The sequence below is a fragment of the Camelus ferus genome, chromosome 9 (assembly GCF_009834535.1).
Source record: "Camelus ferus isolate YT-003-E chromosome 9, BCGSAC_Cfer_1.0, whole genome shotgun sequence".
Classification (NCBI taxonomy): Eukaryota; Metazoa; Chordata; class Mammalia; order Artiodactyla; family Camelidae; genus Camelus; species Camelus ferus.
Window position 1 is genome coordinate 15,417,830 of NC_045704.1, and position 15,547 is coordinate 15,433,376.

At 50.0% G+C, this 15,547-nt stretch overlaps 1 protein-coding gene across 1 annotated transcript; it reads left to right on the forward strand.

Moving 5' to 3' along the window:
* Nucleotides 1-1,090: 1,090 nt before the first annotated feature.
* On the forward strand, nucleotides 1,091-15,142 carry FBXO46 (F-box protein 46). Its single transcript, XM_032485770.1, has 2 exons — nucleotides 1,091-1,178; nucleotides 12,147-15,142. Exon 2 carries the CDS (start codon nucleotides 12,226-12,228, stop codon nucleotides 14,041-14,043), a length of 1,818 nt encoding a protein of 605 aa, XP_032341661.1. The 5' UTR covers nucleotides 1,091-1,178; nucleotides 12,147-12,225; the 3' UTR covers nucleotides 14,044-15,142.
* The last annotated feature ends 405 nt before the right edge of the window (nucleotides 15,143-15,547 follow it).

Here is a 15,547-nt window from a genome sequence, read left to right on the forward strand (position 1 = left end):
GGGTCTCCCTAACTGCCAACTCTCAGGGAGAAAGACCAGTTTCCCTATTTGCCCTCTGGTGTCTCATTTCCACATTTTCCCTTTACCACATGTCTAATGAGGGCCTAATGTGTGCCAAGCACCATGCTGGAAGTTGGGAATTTAACCGAAGTCTTAACCTGTGCATAGGCTGTGAGAACTGCAGTGAGGCTGAGGCTGCATTAAAGAGCCATAAACTGAGAAAAGGTTTAAAGAGGAGGGCCATTGGAGTTGGGCCTGAGTAGCAGTTCCCCCTTGTGAAGCTGTTATGTCCCTTTATGTAGCAAACTCTCCATTTTATAAAGTTCATTCTCATGGCCCATGAGGAGGATGTGCAGGAAAATATAGCTTAAGGAGAGGTGATCTAGCATTCTGGTGGAGAATAGAGACCCTGGTGTCCCACACATTTAAGTTCAAATCACTTTCTTGCTGTGTTGCCATGGAGAAAACCTCAAGCTCTTTCTGCCTTAATTTTTATAAATTTGGTTTTCTGCAGAGTGGCATATAATTAGCATGCAATAAATATTTACTAAGCACTTATTTACACTGTTTTGGGTGCTTGAACAAGATACTCAAAGGTGCTTGTCCTCGTGGAACATCTGTCTAACTATGATGTCTGCAAATTCCTAGTGCATGGAGATTTCCTCCCTCCTAAGGCTTAATTTCCTTATTTGTGAATTAGGGGGTGGTGGTCAGAAAACCAGGGAGGAAATGGATGGGAAAGTGAGAAAGTACAAGGCACTGTTAATTACTATGCTAATCAGTTTAAGTAAATCGATAAACTTGCTCTTTCCCAACTCTCCACCCCTCACAAACTCCCCTTTGCAATATTCTCAATTCCTTTTCCAAGAGCCCCGGACAAAGATGGAGGAAGCTGGACTCCAACTCCCAGCGCGCCTGGCGGGGGCGCTCTCTGCGCCTGCGCTGCCAGGCGCCCTCTCTGCCCCCTGGGAGTTAGAGTCGTTCTTTGACTCAGCCCGCCCAGTTTGCGTCCTTCCCCACCTCCAAGCTTGACCGTGCTGCCTTCTGGGAGATGTAGTCCATGGCTGCCCAGACTCCAATTCCCAGCGGGCTTCGGGGCGGGAACCCGGAAGGGGAGGCTGGAGAGGAGCGAGTGGGGGAAACCCGCGTAGCCGAGGGAGCTGCAGCGCGCGGAGATGGTGAGAACCCCGAGCGGGGGCCGGGGGCGCTTGAGAACCGAGGCGGGGGTTCGGGACCTGGTGGCGAGAGGGAAGAGGCAGTGGCTAAAGAAGGGGCTGGATGAGGGGAGGTCGCTCGGGGGAGGGGATTGGGAGAAATGGGAGTCGGAGGGAATAGTAGAAGAATGGGGGCTGGGGATGGGTCTTGAAGGTGGGGAGAGAGTCGAGCTTTGGGATTGATTATAAGGGAGCTCAGAGCTGGGGAAAGGAGTCCCGAGTTGGAGAAGGGGCTGGACGTCCAGGCAGAGGCCCTTAAGGGGGCAATTTCGAGAGGTATAGCCTGGGGGATGTGGAAAGCCATAGGAGTCAGTGCTAGATGAATGAGGGAGTCTAGAGGCTCCAAGGGAGAAGCCAGCTGTGGGATGCTGTGGTTTGGAGCCTCTGGGTCGGATTGAGGGCAAGAGGGCAAACTGAGATGATGGAAGAGAGAGATCAGTGGTAGAGTGGTGTGTAAGTTAGGATCCAGGACTGTGGGTAGGGTGGGGAGCAAGAGATTAGGGGCCTGCATATGGCAATAGTTTGCTTAGTCCAGCCAGAGACTCCCGATAAACTGGGCAGTCACAGAACTGTAGGATAATATGGCCAGAAGGGGCCATAGAGACCTTTTACACTTTCATTTCTCCAGTGGGATTTAGAAGAGTGTAGTGGTTTATGTGCATGGACCGTTCAACATTCAGATCTTTTCTTCTGCCACTCCTTTATGACCTGGGCAAGTGTCCCCTCTCTGACACTGAGTGCCCTTATCTGTATTGTGGGAACAACATGCCACTGAGAAGAGAGGAGGCTCTATAAGGTCGTCATCCTGGCTGGCAGTAAGTCCTTAGTCTCAGAGCTGTTGGTGGGAAGTTCCCTACCCCAGGAATGTGACTAGGTCACAGGTGCTAATGGTTTCCCTCCTTTTCAGTCCAGCCCCAGGGGTGTTTTCTCAAAACTTGGCACACCCCAGTTCTGAAGCATGCAGGGTTTCCCCATAGTCAATTCCAGCTAAAACTTACTGTTTAGAAAGTGCCCGGCCCTGTTCTCAGCTGTTTGTATGTATTAACTCATTTAAGTCTGACAACATCCCTAAGTTGTAGGTGCTGTTATTATCTCCATTCCACAGAAAGGAAGCAGAGGCACAGAGTTCAGCAACTTTCCCAAGGTCATCCAGCATTAAATGGTAGACTCAGGATTTAAGTTGAGGCATCCTAGCTCAATCTGTGCTCTCGCCACGGTAATTTAGCCCCCTCTCCTCGTGCTGAAGTACAATATTATGAGTAGGGCGGAGACTTGAGAACTGAAGCAGTCTTCAGTTTGAATTTTAGTTCTGCCATGTACCTGCCGTGAGACCTTAGGCAAGTCTTTTTGCTGCTCTTTAACTATAAAATGGGAGCAGGAACCATAGGAAGGTTAGAGGGTTCAGGGAGGTAAGCATGTAAACTGCTTGGATAAGTGCTTGATACATGTGAGTTGTCATTCTTTTGAATGGAAAATGGGAAACTCAGACCTGAGGGAAAAGGCAGTAGTGAAGGACTAGTGAGGGAAACATCAGCCAGGCTGCCTCCTTTCCTTCTCTCCCAGGTTGCTCCCACATCCTGAATCTTCTAGTCCCCCACTCTCTCCCTTTGGGCTGCCAAGTCCAAGGGTTATTCCTCAAGGGGGTGGTCAGAAACTCAATCGGTCCCCATTCCCATTCCCATCCCCAGCCAAATATAAATAATTCACTTGCCAGTGCCCAGCCTGGCCCAACTCCAAGTGTTTCAGCAAATAGGAAATATTTCTACCAACTGTGTGTTTCCCCCCCGTCCCCTTTTTGGTCATTAGGACCTCACTGGGCAGTTTGGCAACTTTGTAAGTCATTTTGAAACAATTTGGTTCATTTGTTGTGAGGTCTCCTGAGTTTATCCCCTAAGTTCTCTGACTCTGATAGGAAAGCTTCTGGTTAAAAGCACTGGCATCAGAGAGGCACTGGTCCGCATCTCCATCTCAGGTGCTGTGTTTCCTTGGCCAAGTTGCAGTCCCACTCTGGGCCTCAGTTTTCTCATATGTGAAATGGGTGCACTTTCCAAACATGAGACCCTTGTAAGGAGTTGATGAGAAAACATGTATAAAATGCCAAGTGCATATTAAGCTCTTAATAAGTGTGTGGTCTTTTGGTTAATTTTATTCTTTCAAGAAAAGTGTATATTGAGCATGTGCTCTGGAAACAGAACACCTAGTTTTGAATCCTGGCTCCATCACCCACCAGCTGTGTGACTTTGGGGAAGTCACTTAACCCCTCTGGACCTCAGTCTCCTCTTCTGGAAAATGGGGGTTCATCCCTTAAGTAGTCCACAGTGTTGACAGAGCACCTTCTATGTGCCAGGTCTTGTACCAAGTGCAGGCTGACACCCTGCCCTTGGGAAGCTTTCTGTTGTCACAACACTGGGGCAGCCTTGCAGCTCTGGTGGCATTTGTGCTCACTTTTTGGTTTGGGTTTCTCTGTCACTGATTCACTTTCAGCCGCTCATGCCAGCTTTGCCTGCTTGTCATTGCTTTGCTGGATTTTTAACATTTTTCCTCCAGTTCTCAGTGGAATTATCTGAAAACCTATTGGTTTGAGGAAAAGTTGCAAACCTCTTACTTGTCCCTGTTCCTGTTTGTCACATCTGGGTGCCCTGGGGTGATGTGACACTTTTTTCCCCTCTTTTCCTTTGTTTGTCTTAGAAAATGTATCTGCTTTCCAAGTTATTCTGCCTTTTCTTAAAATTTTAAATGTGTTTTCAGCCTGTGCTTGTCTGAAGCTTACTCATACAAAATGATATTTTTACCATTTCTAACGGTATATTTCTAGCAGCTCTGGTAAAGCTGAATTATTCCTAAAAACACAGGTTTTCTAAAACACTTGGCTTGTCACCTGCTCTGTGATGCTGTCCTGACCCCTCAATTAAGATCATAAACCCTGCCTTAAACCCCGATCCCTTTCTTGCTATATGTCTTTCCCTGTAGCACCTTGAAATTTACTATATATTTATTGTCCCCTCTCCCTAGTCCATGAGGACAAGAATTTCTGTCTACTGGACCCTGCAGATCCCTGATGCCCAGAACAGTGCCTGGCACACAGTAGCTGGTCTGTAAATTCTGTTTAATTACTAGGTGAGACCTAATACCTAACAATAACAAAGGAATGACTGTTGAATGAGAATTGATTATTGTGAGGGACTAGGATCGGTTTAATTTCAGAATGTGAAATAAAGAGGGAAGAAGCATTTGGCTCAGCTGGTGATCTTCAGTAGTCTCACCTATTTTTTTCCTTTTTAAATTTCATTTACTGGTTTTGTTTGTTTGTTTGGTGGGGGGGGAGTAATTAGGTTTATTTATTTACTTATTTTAATGGAAGTACTGGGGATTGGACCCAGGACCTCGTGTATGGTAGGCACGCGCTCTACCACTGAGCTGTACCCTCTCCCGCTAGTAGTCCCACCTTTTCTTAATAATCCCAGCACCTGCGTGTGGAATCTCTCCTTGGCGCCTAGGTGGCACTGAGTGCTCTGCTGGGTTGATCTCAGTGAATTGTCAGCCAGCTCATGGATGGGCACTGTTATTACCTGTGTTTTACAGTGGGGGAAACTGAGGCATGGAGGGTTAAGGAACCTGCCTATGGTAACTCACACCCCAAAACTAGGAAAGCTGGGGTGCTCGCAGGCCCTGCCTGAATTCTGTTTGTGCCCTGGATCTCTAGATCCGGAGGATTTGGATAAGTCCTACCATCCAGGAGCTATTAATTGGAAAGGAAAGCTTGTGAAGGGGAGAGAAACCAGCAGACCCTGAGTCCAACCATCCAATAAAGGAGTATAGATGGATCAGGAATGTGGAAAAAGTGGTAGTGGGGGGTGCAGGGTGGAGAGAGTGGAGGGAAGAAAGGGCAGGACCAGGAGCAGAGCCCTGGGGTCCTGCCACTGATGCCTGTGTGACTGTTGGCAGGTGCATTCCCTGGGCATTGTTCTGTGCCCAGCCTGGGCTGGCATGACCCTGACCCCCAACTCAGGGATGGAGGCACCCCAGGGTGGGGAAAGGGGCGGGTATCACCTGAGTCAGCGTTGGGGTCAGGCATCTGCTTTTTTTTTTTTTTTTTTTTTTTTTTTAATCATTTTTTTCCTTCTTTCTTTGGTTTATTCTGTGGTTGATACTGTTTCCAGCTTCTTAAGCTGCATGCTTAGCTTGTTCATGGTCAGCCTTTCTCCTTTCTCTGAGCATTCATGGGGGCAGGGGCTCCCTAGACCTGCTACACAGCTCTCCTCCTCGGAGCTCCCCTTGCCTTCATCTGGGGACTTCTTTTGCCCATCTTCTGGGCTTGATTTTACTTCCTTGATCTGATAGCTTTCTAAGGGTTCATGGACATGTTTTTTTGTTTGTTTGTTTGTTTGTTTGTTTTGCTTTGCAGACTTGCACCTCTCATGGAAGGGTTTTAGGCAGGGGAGTGATATGGTCTGATGTGTGTTTGGAAAGATCACTCTGGCTACCATAGAAAGGATGAAGCAGGAAGAGCTAAACCAGTCCAGTGAGCCAAGTGCAGAGGCTGGAGCAGCTACGCCTTTGAGGAGAGGTCCCAGCCTTCCAGAAGCCCAGAGGATGGAGGGGAGAGAGGCCCACACCCAGGTCATTGTCATTGAGTAATGACAGGTGCTCCAAGAGGAGGCCTCAGGAGCAAGAGAGCCTATGTAGCTTAGGAGGGTACCAGGTCAGCTCCTGGAGAAGAGGCATCCTGCCTTGGTCCTAGGAGCACGATTTCCACCAGTGGACTTGGCTGGAGCCAACTAGTTTTTTACAAGAGGTCCCCAGTAGCCACTGTGCAGAAGGCAGACAACATGGCATCCTTAGGCGTTTGTTCAAGCAAACACGTACTGCACATCTGTGATGTGCCAGGGCTTTACTTCTCAAACTTAAACGAATCTCCCAGAGATCTTGTTGAAGTGCACGTTCTGATTCAGTAGGTGTACCGCAGAACCCAAGATTGCATTTCTAACACAATCCCAGGGGCTGCCGCTCCAGGACCACACTGATAGTAGACAATCGCTAGGTGTTGTTCCAAAAGTTAGAGATATGGCAGTGAGAAAAAGGAAAAAAAAAAAAAAAAAACAGACAAAAATATCAGCCCTGGGGGAGCTTTTGTTTTACTGAGGGGAGCCGACCATAAACTTTATAAACAAAGTTTATAGTGTATTAGTAATGTGTGCTAAGGAGCAAAATAAATCAGGGAAGGAGAGTGTCTGTGACAGAAGCTGCAGTGTTAGATCAAGGAAGGTCTTATGAAGGTGATCTCTGAGCAAAACCTGGAGGAGGTGAGTGGGTGAGCCCTGTGGATACCTGGGGAGGAGTATTCTAGGCAGGGGGAACAGAGAGTGCAAAGGCCTGGAGGACTGAACAAGATGATCCAGGAAAAGTACCCCGTAGACTCAGTGAATGAGCTGCTTGCTCTTTGGAGTCAGCCAGCCTCTTTGATTCAAAGCCCTGCCCCAGAACCATGTCCAATAACAATCACTTAGCCATTCTCTGCCTCCACTTCTGAATCTTTGAAATGAAGTGAAACATTGTGAGAATGAAATGAGTTAATATTTGTAAAGCACTGAGAGCAAAGCCCGGCTCCCAGCGAGTGCTCCAGTGTTAACTGCTGCTGTGATCCTCATTTTCTCTGTAATATATTCATGTTGGCCATGCTTGTTTATTTGGATGCCTGCCCCCTTTCCCATGAGCTCTTCCTGGTGAGCTCAGTGTCATCTCTGTGTCCTCAGCACCCAACCCAGGGCCAGCACACAGGAGGACCTCTGAATGTCAGATGAGGGATGTAAAACTGGATTCTCTAATTGTTGGGGGCATTCCGGCAAGAGTGCTGATTGTGTGGTTCAGGTTCTTACTGATTTTATCTTTTCAACCAATTATTATGGAGAAATATATTCAGGTTTGCCATTACAGTGGTAGATTTGCCAAGCTGTGTTGTTCTGTTGTTTTTGGCTTTATCTATTTTGAGGCTACAGTATTAGGAGCACATATGTTGAGAATTTTTGTGTACAATGGGTCAGTTTGTTTTGTCACCATCTCTGTCCCTAATAATACATTTTGCTTTTGCTAGTTATTATTTTTTTAAGTGGCAGTGTCAGTCCTCTACTTGTCTCATAGTTCATATTTGCCTGGTCAGTCTTTTTCCATTTTTTAGTTTTTAGTCTCTCTGGCTTGTGATGTTTTACAATAAAGGATCTTCACGGAGCATTCTCTGAAAGCTGACTTAGTGTCGGGCCTTGTGCTGGGCTCAGTGTGTGGGAAGTTAGAAAATTCTGCCCCAGTGACATCGGACACAGATGGAAAAGCTGGGTGTGAAACAGAGTTTACACTGCCAGGCCTCATGGAGTTTAGGACATGGAACCTCAGGGAAGGGAGCTTTGATCCATTCAGTCCCATGCTGGGCAGTGTTGCTGGGGTCACCGTGATGACCATGATAGCTCTGGCCCTTCCTCCCTCCCCTCCTCCCAGGGGTTCACTAACCATTGGAGAAGACAGATCCATTCCTAGACAGTGATGACTCTTAAGTGGGCAAGGCTGGGACTTGGGAACCCAGAGGCCCCTGTCTGGGCAGGTGGGAGGTTTCCAGGAAGCAAGCTCAGGGAAGAACTCTCTGTTAAAGATATAGGCCTGTTAAAGTTACATTTGCACAAAGACCCAAATAACATAAGGCACTGAGCCATATAGAGATCTGGGGAAAAGCATTCCAAAAACCACAGAAGGGAAGAGCTTGGTGACTCTGAGGAACAGACAGCAAGGGAGGCAGTGTGGGAGCCCAGAGGTGAAGCCTGACCCAGCCTGGCTGTTTAGCTTCTTGGAGGAGGAGATAGCTGAGCTGAGACCCCAGAGAATATATAGTTCAGCAGCAATCTACAATCAGATTCCTTGGGTTCATATCCCTACTCCAAGTCACACCCGTTATGTGTGACCTTGAACTAGTTAGGCAACCTGTCCTGCCTCAGTTTCTTCATCTATATAATGGAGGTAATAGCTCCTACTGAGGATGAGACAGGGCCCTGGTATTCTGACTACTCTGTATGCCAGATCAGGTGCTTCCCTGGGCCCCCAGGGTGGGTGTGGAACAGTGGGAAGGGAGGAAGCTGGACTGGTGGAGTAGCTGGGCCTTTTCCCAAGGGGACGGGGAAGTCATGGCAGGTTCTGAGCAAGGTAGGGACAAGGTCAGGTTTATACTTTAAGAAGACCTGGCTATGGTGTGCATAATGATCGGTAGCAGGCAAGGTTGGTGCAGGGTGTTGAAGATGGACAGATACCAGCAGTGGAGCCATCTTTGGGTGTCTCTTGAGTTCCCTTGGCACTGGAAGGATCTAGGCCTGTGTTGTTCAATAGAAATATAAAGTGAGCCTTACATGTAATTTATTTATTTTTTACATGTAATTTAAAATCTTCTATGGAGGGTATAGTTCAGTGGTTAGAGTACAGGCTTAGCATGCATAAGGTCCTGGGTTCAATCCCCAGCACCTCCATTAAAATAACTAAATAAATAAACCTAATTATCTCCCCCTACCAAAAAATTAATGAATAAAATCATCTAGTAGTCATATTTAAAAAGCCGAAAGAGAGGAAGTTAAACATTTTAATTTAACTCAATTATATCCTAAAAATTATCATTTTAACAGTTAATCAATATTTTAAAACCATTATGGAGATATTTCATATTCTTATCTTGTGCTAAATCTGAGTCATATTTGAGGCGCCTGGTTGGAAGGGCGGGACAGAGAGGTCCTTTTGGCCACACGACCTGGGCCTTGAATGCCAGGCCCAGAGGGTTAGACTCAGTGCCTCCGGAGCCGTTGCAGGGTTATGCTCGTTTGTTTTTCAGGGTGAGGTGATCCCGCTGCTCAATCCCCAACCCACCCCACGCCGCCCCAGCAGTAAATCTCGGCTCCCAAGATTCCCTACCAAAGCTAGGCATTTGTAGATCTTTCGGCCCCCTTCCTTCCGTCCTGCAGCCTCAATCCCTGAATTGCTTGGCCCTTTAACTCTCGGCTATCAATCAGAGTTCCTGTTTAGAGGGAACGTCGTAATAAACCTTTCCTTTGTAAGGCCTTGGGCCTCTGTCCTGGCCTTGTTCCTCCGTTTAGCAGGAAGTTGGGAATTATTCTACGCTCCCTTGCATTAGGCCGTTTCCACACCCACCTCGTCACCTCCCGCCTACTTCTCCCTCTTTCGAAGTTAGGCCCCTTCGCCAAGGCCTTCCTTATATGGGCACGGCCCCGAACGGCCGCCGCTCATTGGCTGGGGGCGTCACGCGCACGTCTGTCAACAAAGAGGCGGAGGGAAAGTAGTCGGGTGCCCGCCTGCGCGGCTGCAGGAGGAAAGGAGCGAGGGGGCGGGCCGTTTTTTCCCGTGCACACGCGTGTGCACTGCCCCCTTCTCCCACTGCCCGCAGTGGGGGTTGGGGGTGCTTTGGGGGCGTGTCTAAGTTTCGAGGGTCGCCTAAGGGGTTGGCGGATTACAAATTTTGCATTTAAGCGATATTTGGAGGGCTTGGGGAAGTTTTTGCGTGGGTGTGGGGGTACTTTGGGGTTCCCTTGAATTTAGGGGGCACTTTGGGACTTGGATTTGGATTCTTTTGTAGTGTGGAAAGTTCGGTTGTGTTGTAGGGGGTCTCCTTTGTGGTTTGGGGTGTTTGGTGGGCATAGGATTTGGGGAGTCACGGAGACTTAGAAGCAGAGTCCAAGGGTACCAATCCGGACCCCCAGTGGTGGGCTTTCGGCTCCGTTGACTTCCTGCCAGTCTGACTCCCGACGGGATTCAACCTTCTGTGCCTCACGTGGAAACAGGGGCTAATAACACTACCTGCTTCATAGAGACGGAGGAGGATTAGCAGGAATTGTTAGAACAGTACCTAGTAAGCGCCCAGTGAGCGTGCAATAAGCACTCGCCTCTTTATTAACATTTGCGACATTTCTTTGGGAGTATTTGGGAGGTTCTTTTGAATTTGAGAAATATAGGGCTTGGGATTAGTTTTGTGTATTAGGGAGCTTTTATGTTTTAGTGAGTTACTTTGTGGTTGGGGGGCTTCTGTGGAATTAGGGAATACATGTGGAGGTTTGGAAAGAGTTTGAGGAGAGTATTTCAGGAAACTGGTCTTTTGGGGCATCTGTGAAGTTGGGAAATTGCTGTGTGTTGAGTTCTTGGTAGGCATGGGATCTGTGAGGGGTTCGTTGAGATTGAGGCTTTCCGTGCTGGAAGGGATATTTTTAGGTTTGCAAGTTTAACATAGCATTTGAAAGGGTCTAGATATTTTGGGATATTTGGGGTATTTGGGGTCTGAATATATTTGCATCTATAGAGAATGAATGGCCTTTGCTCTGCTAACTTTTATTCCTGGACATTAAGATATGTTGGTGGTTGGTAAACTTAGCCATGTATAGGTTTTAGGGGCTGTGTGGTGATTTTTTTTTTTTTTCTTTTAGCAAGAAAGTGGGATTTTAGCAGGGCCTGTAAGTAGGGGTAGGTGGGATTAGGGGTTGTTGGGGCAAGGGTTTTTAGGATTAGGACTCTCTGTTTCTGGTGTCTGTGTGTATTTGGAGGCTGTCTAGATCTTGAGTGGTGTTTCCAGGGCCATGAAGTGAACTCCAGGGGTTTTAGTTGTGTCTGTGGTATTGCCTGAATTTAGAGAAACAGTATATACTGCAGGGGTCAGCAAACTTTTTCCATAAAGGGCTAGATGATAAGTATTTTAGGCTTTGCAGGCCTGTATGTCCTCTTGTTGCAACTACTCAGCTCTACCATTGTAGCATGAAAGCTGTCATATACAAATGAACATGTTTCAATAAAATATTATTTGCAGAGACAGGCAGTGGGTCAGATTTGGCCTATGGCTCAAAGTAGTATGACCAGGAGACAGCAAACTGCTTTTGCTGGTCAGTAAGCAAGCGGAAGGTTCAGTGTTTGAAGGATATTTTGGTATTAATATGTCTTGAGGGAGATGGGCCAGGGAAGGATTGAGACTGTGGGATTGAGACTGTTGGTCCTGCGGTGGAACGTGGTCATGTTGGACTCATTAGCAGAACTGCCTCCAGGTTAGGTCTTGTACACAAAGTCATTGCAAAATAAAATGGTCCTTATGACGGGCCCTAAATTGGAAACTCTAGAAACTAAGTTTGAGGGCCTGGTTTTGTGTGATACAAGTTTTCCCCACTCTGAGCCTCAAACTCAGCCAGTTGTGAGCAACTTGAGGTATCTAGACTAGAACAGGCCTTCTCATACTAGGGGTCTGTGGCTGTGCTTAAGGAAGTTACCTGCACAGTCTCATGCAAGCGTGTGCATTTTTCTGGATGAGGATACACAGCTTGAAGAGATCCTCAAAGAACCTCATGAACCGGACAAAATGAAGAACTGAATTCTTAAGGGCCGGTCTGGCTCTGACCTCAGATTTTCTTTCCCCGCCCAGCCCACCTCATTCCTTCCTCTGTGGGCTCAGGTTGCCACAGCTGTGTGCAGGGCTGGGAATTCTTGTCTTTTCAGGAACTTGTTACTGGGTGAGCAAATAGAAAAAGGGGGAGCTATCTGTCATTTGATCCTTTCACTTCTCTTTCAAGGTTATGGCAGCAGGAAGCCTCTGGATTGTGAGTGAAGCCAGTCAGGCAGCAGAGGTTGGAGCAAGCTGCCAGCTCCAATCACACCCTGGGTTTTACAAGAGCAAGTCTCATCCCCTCTGCCGCCTTCCATTTTGCTCATTGTGCCAGGGAGGTGGGACTAGGTTTTTTGTTTTTTTTTTTAAATTTAATGGAGGTACTGGAGATTGAACCCAAGACCCCGTGCATGCTAAGCACGAACTCTACTACTGAGGTATATCTACCCCCTGGAAGGAGAGGTTGAGGTGAGGGGGATATAGGGAGGGCAGGCTATTCCCCAGCTCCCCTACCACCTCTTCCCTGTCTCCAGGTGGCCTGTGGATTCTCCCACCACCATCTAGGTCCTGAGATGTGGTGAATCACAGCCTGTCTGCCACCATTTCCCCAGAATGGACCGAGGTAGCCTTCTGCCCTTCCAGCTGTGGTGCCCCCGGCCCTTTGGCACCTACTCCCAGAACCAGCCTCGCCCACCTTCCGCAGCCCTCAAGCCGTCAGCCTGCCCGGAGCCAGGCAACGGGGCGGAGCCAGACCATGGGCCTGCCCACTCAGAGAACACACCTCCAGCCTTGGCCACAGAGGCTCCTGCCTCCCAGCCTGGTCCGCTTCTTTCAGCAGCAGCTGCTGGCGATGAGGGTCGAGTCTTGCTGGACACATGGTATGTTATCAAGCCCGGGAATACAAAGGAGAAGGTGGCCTTCTTTGTGGCCCACCAGTGTGGTGGGGGCAGCCGAGCCAGCTCCATGAAGGTCAAGGGGCACTGGGGCAGTGACAGCTCCAAGGCCAAGCGGAGGAGGCGCTGTCTTGAGCCTACAAAGGCTCCACCAGACCCAGGGGGACAGGAGGGGTCCCCTGCTGCTGAGGGGGCCCCAGCCTCAGCCAGCGAGGATGTGGACCTGCTCTCTGTGGCCGAGATGGTGGCCCTGGTGGAACAGCGGGCCGCCCTGGCCCTTCAGAACTACCCACGCCCCAGCACCCCAGCGCCTGTGGTCTTTGTGTCGGCTGAGCAGGGTGGACCTGCCAAGGGGCTGGGGTCGGAGCGGCGGGCTGGTGGCGGGGACTGCAGCCGTGTAGCTGAGGCGGTGGCCCACTTTGAGGCCCAGCGGGACAACCCTCCAGCCAAGGGCCTCCGCAAGGAGGAGCGGCCTGGGCCAGGCCCCGGGGAAGTGCGCATCGCCTTCCGGATCTCCAACGGCCGAGAGCCCCGGACACCAGATGGCAGCTTGCCCAATGGGAGCGGGGGCCGGCCGGGTTGTGCCTACCCTGGCAGCCCAGGTCCTGGGGCCCGGGCCAAGGACAAGATCACCTGCGACCTGTACCAGCTTATCAGCCCCTCTCGGGATGCCCTCCCCAGCAACGTGGAGTTCCTGCTGGCCAGGGCAGATGAAGCCAGCGAGGGTGAGACCCCAGCCCCTGCCAGGCCTGAGGACACTCCCCCGGCGCCCCCTCCACCCCCTGCCCGGGACTGCGGAGCATCTGGCTTCCATGTGGACGTGGTGGTAACGGGTGTGGTGGACGAGTGCATCTTCTTTGGTAAGGACGGCACCAAAAACGTGAAGGAGGAGACGGTGTGCCTGACCGTCAGCCCCGAGGAGCCACCCCCACCTGGCCAGCTCTTCTTCCTCCAGTCCCGTGGGCCAGATGGGCCGCCCGAGCCACCCCCAGCGGACTCGCCGGCCACCGCGCCAGGCCCCGACGATGCTGAGGGGACGGCGGACACCTCCCTGTGCCGCCTGTACCGGCACGTGTCGCATGACTTCCTGGAGATCCGCTTCAAGATCCAGCGGTTGCTGGAGCCCCGACAGTACATGCTGCTGCTGCCTGAGCATGTGTTGGTCAAGATCTTCAGCTTCCTGCCCACGCGGGCCCTGGCGGCCCTCAAGTGCACCTGCCACCACTTCAAGGGTATCATTGAGGCGTTCGGCGTGCGGGCCACAGACTCACGCTGGAGCCGCGACCCACTCTACCGCGATGACCCTTGCAAGCAGTGCCGCAAGAGATACGAAAAGGGCGATGTGTCTCTCTGCCGCTGGCACCCCAAGCCCTACCACCACGACCTGCCTTATGGACGTTCCTACTGGATGTGCTGCCGCCGAGCTGATCGCGAGACGCCCGGCTGCTGCCTGGGGCTGCACGATAACAACTGGGTGCTGCCCTGCAATGGGCCGGGCGGGGGCGGGGGACGGGCCGGCCGGGAGGAGGGGAGGTGAAGCCGGGGGAGGGGGGGGGAAGAGCCCACCATGCCCACCCCCACCCCCTCCCGCTGGGAGCCGAGGGTCAGGACTGGGTGGCCAGCCCATACCCCCAGTCCGGGCAGCGTTGAGCCCCACTCCAGAACTGAGATGGGTTCAGGGCGATGACCCAGGAAAACACTTGGCTTGACCCCTACTGGTTTTCTACTCTTGAGACCCTCAAGTAGGGTAGGTTGTTTTTTTTTTTTATCAGCATCTCAATTTCTTCTCCATTCAGCCCCATCACCCTCCCTGCCACTCCCCATGCCCCAGGGACCCACCAGCAGGGAGCAGACGGCAGCTAATTTTCATACTACTTAAGGGTTCCCCCATTCTGGCCCCCTTCCATTCCGTCTCCCAGTTCTTGGTCTCAGGAGCTGTTTTTTCCCCAAGAGGCTGCAGCCCACGGTTGGTTCTTCTCCTGAAACCTACTCCACCAGGGCTCACCTCTTTAGGAATCGGGGGGCTGGCAGATCACGGATCAGATTTGGCACTTTTCCTGGCAGCCTGTCACTTCTAGACGTCTCCCCCATGAAAACAAAAATCCATTTTCTCCTTAACCTCAAGCTGCCAGTCTCTCTGCTTCCCCTAACGGAGGAGAGGGAGAAAAAAGTTGAAAATTGAAGTATAAAAAGTCCCCTCCTCCCAATATGTAAGCTGTTGCCATCACTACCCCCCTCCTCGCCCCACAAAAAAAGCTGTGAAGCCTTTTGCCTCGCTCTTGACAGCGTGGGGGGGCCGGTGGGCAGGGACCGTGGGTTTGAATTTCTGAGTTGTTTTTCCTTCCACTCTGGATACTTGTTCAGGTGTTGCTGGGGGAGGTCTCGCCACCCTCAGCCACAGGTGTTTCTTTAGAATCCTTTGGTCAACCAAGACCTTGATTTTCAGGCAGTTTCATTGGGGGGTCATTTTGTTTGTTCTTTTTGGGGTTTTTTTGGGTGGGGGTTTGGGGTTTTTGTTTTGTTTTTTTTTTTTTTGGTTTTGGTTTTTCATCCTTGTGGTTCTGGAAAGCTTCTAACATGTGGCATCTGGCCAATTTTGAATTGGTCCTTTGTATAAAATCAATATTTATAAGGTTGGGCTCAGACTGGTTTGTGTGTTGTTCATGGAGGGGGTTGGGGAGAGAAGGGAGTCATGATGAGATGGAGAAAGTCGAGAGAGAAGGATCTTTAGCCAAGTCCCTCAGCCTGAGATTATTTTTGACTCTTCATCTGTGTCAGTTTGGATTTGGAAATCTCAAAATAGTAGAAGCTTAAACAAGATAGTTTTGATTTCTATAGAAACCCAGTGTTGGGCATTATGGTGGCCCTGAAGTCATTGGGAACCCAAGCTTCTTCTAGCTCGTTATTTCATCATTCTTTGGCTGTGGCCTCATCCTCATGGTCCAAGATGGCTGCTAGAGCTCCACCCATCACCATTTTATAGAAAGTTCCCTTCCTTCCAGTTGTACTACCCTATACTTCTATACACACCTCCCAGGTCA

Bases quoted from the DNA above. Each gene is read 5' to 3' on its own strand.
- FBXO46 (XM_032485770.1), top strand. From the start codon at position 12,226: ATGGACCGAGGTAGCCTTCTGCCCTTCCAGCTGTGGTGCCCCCGGCCC.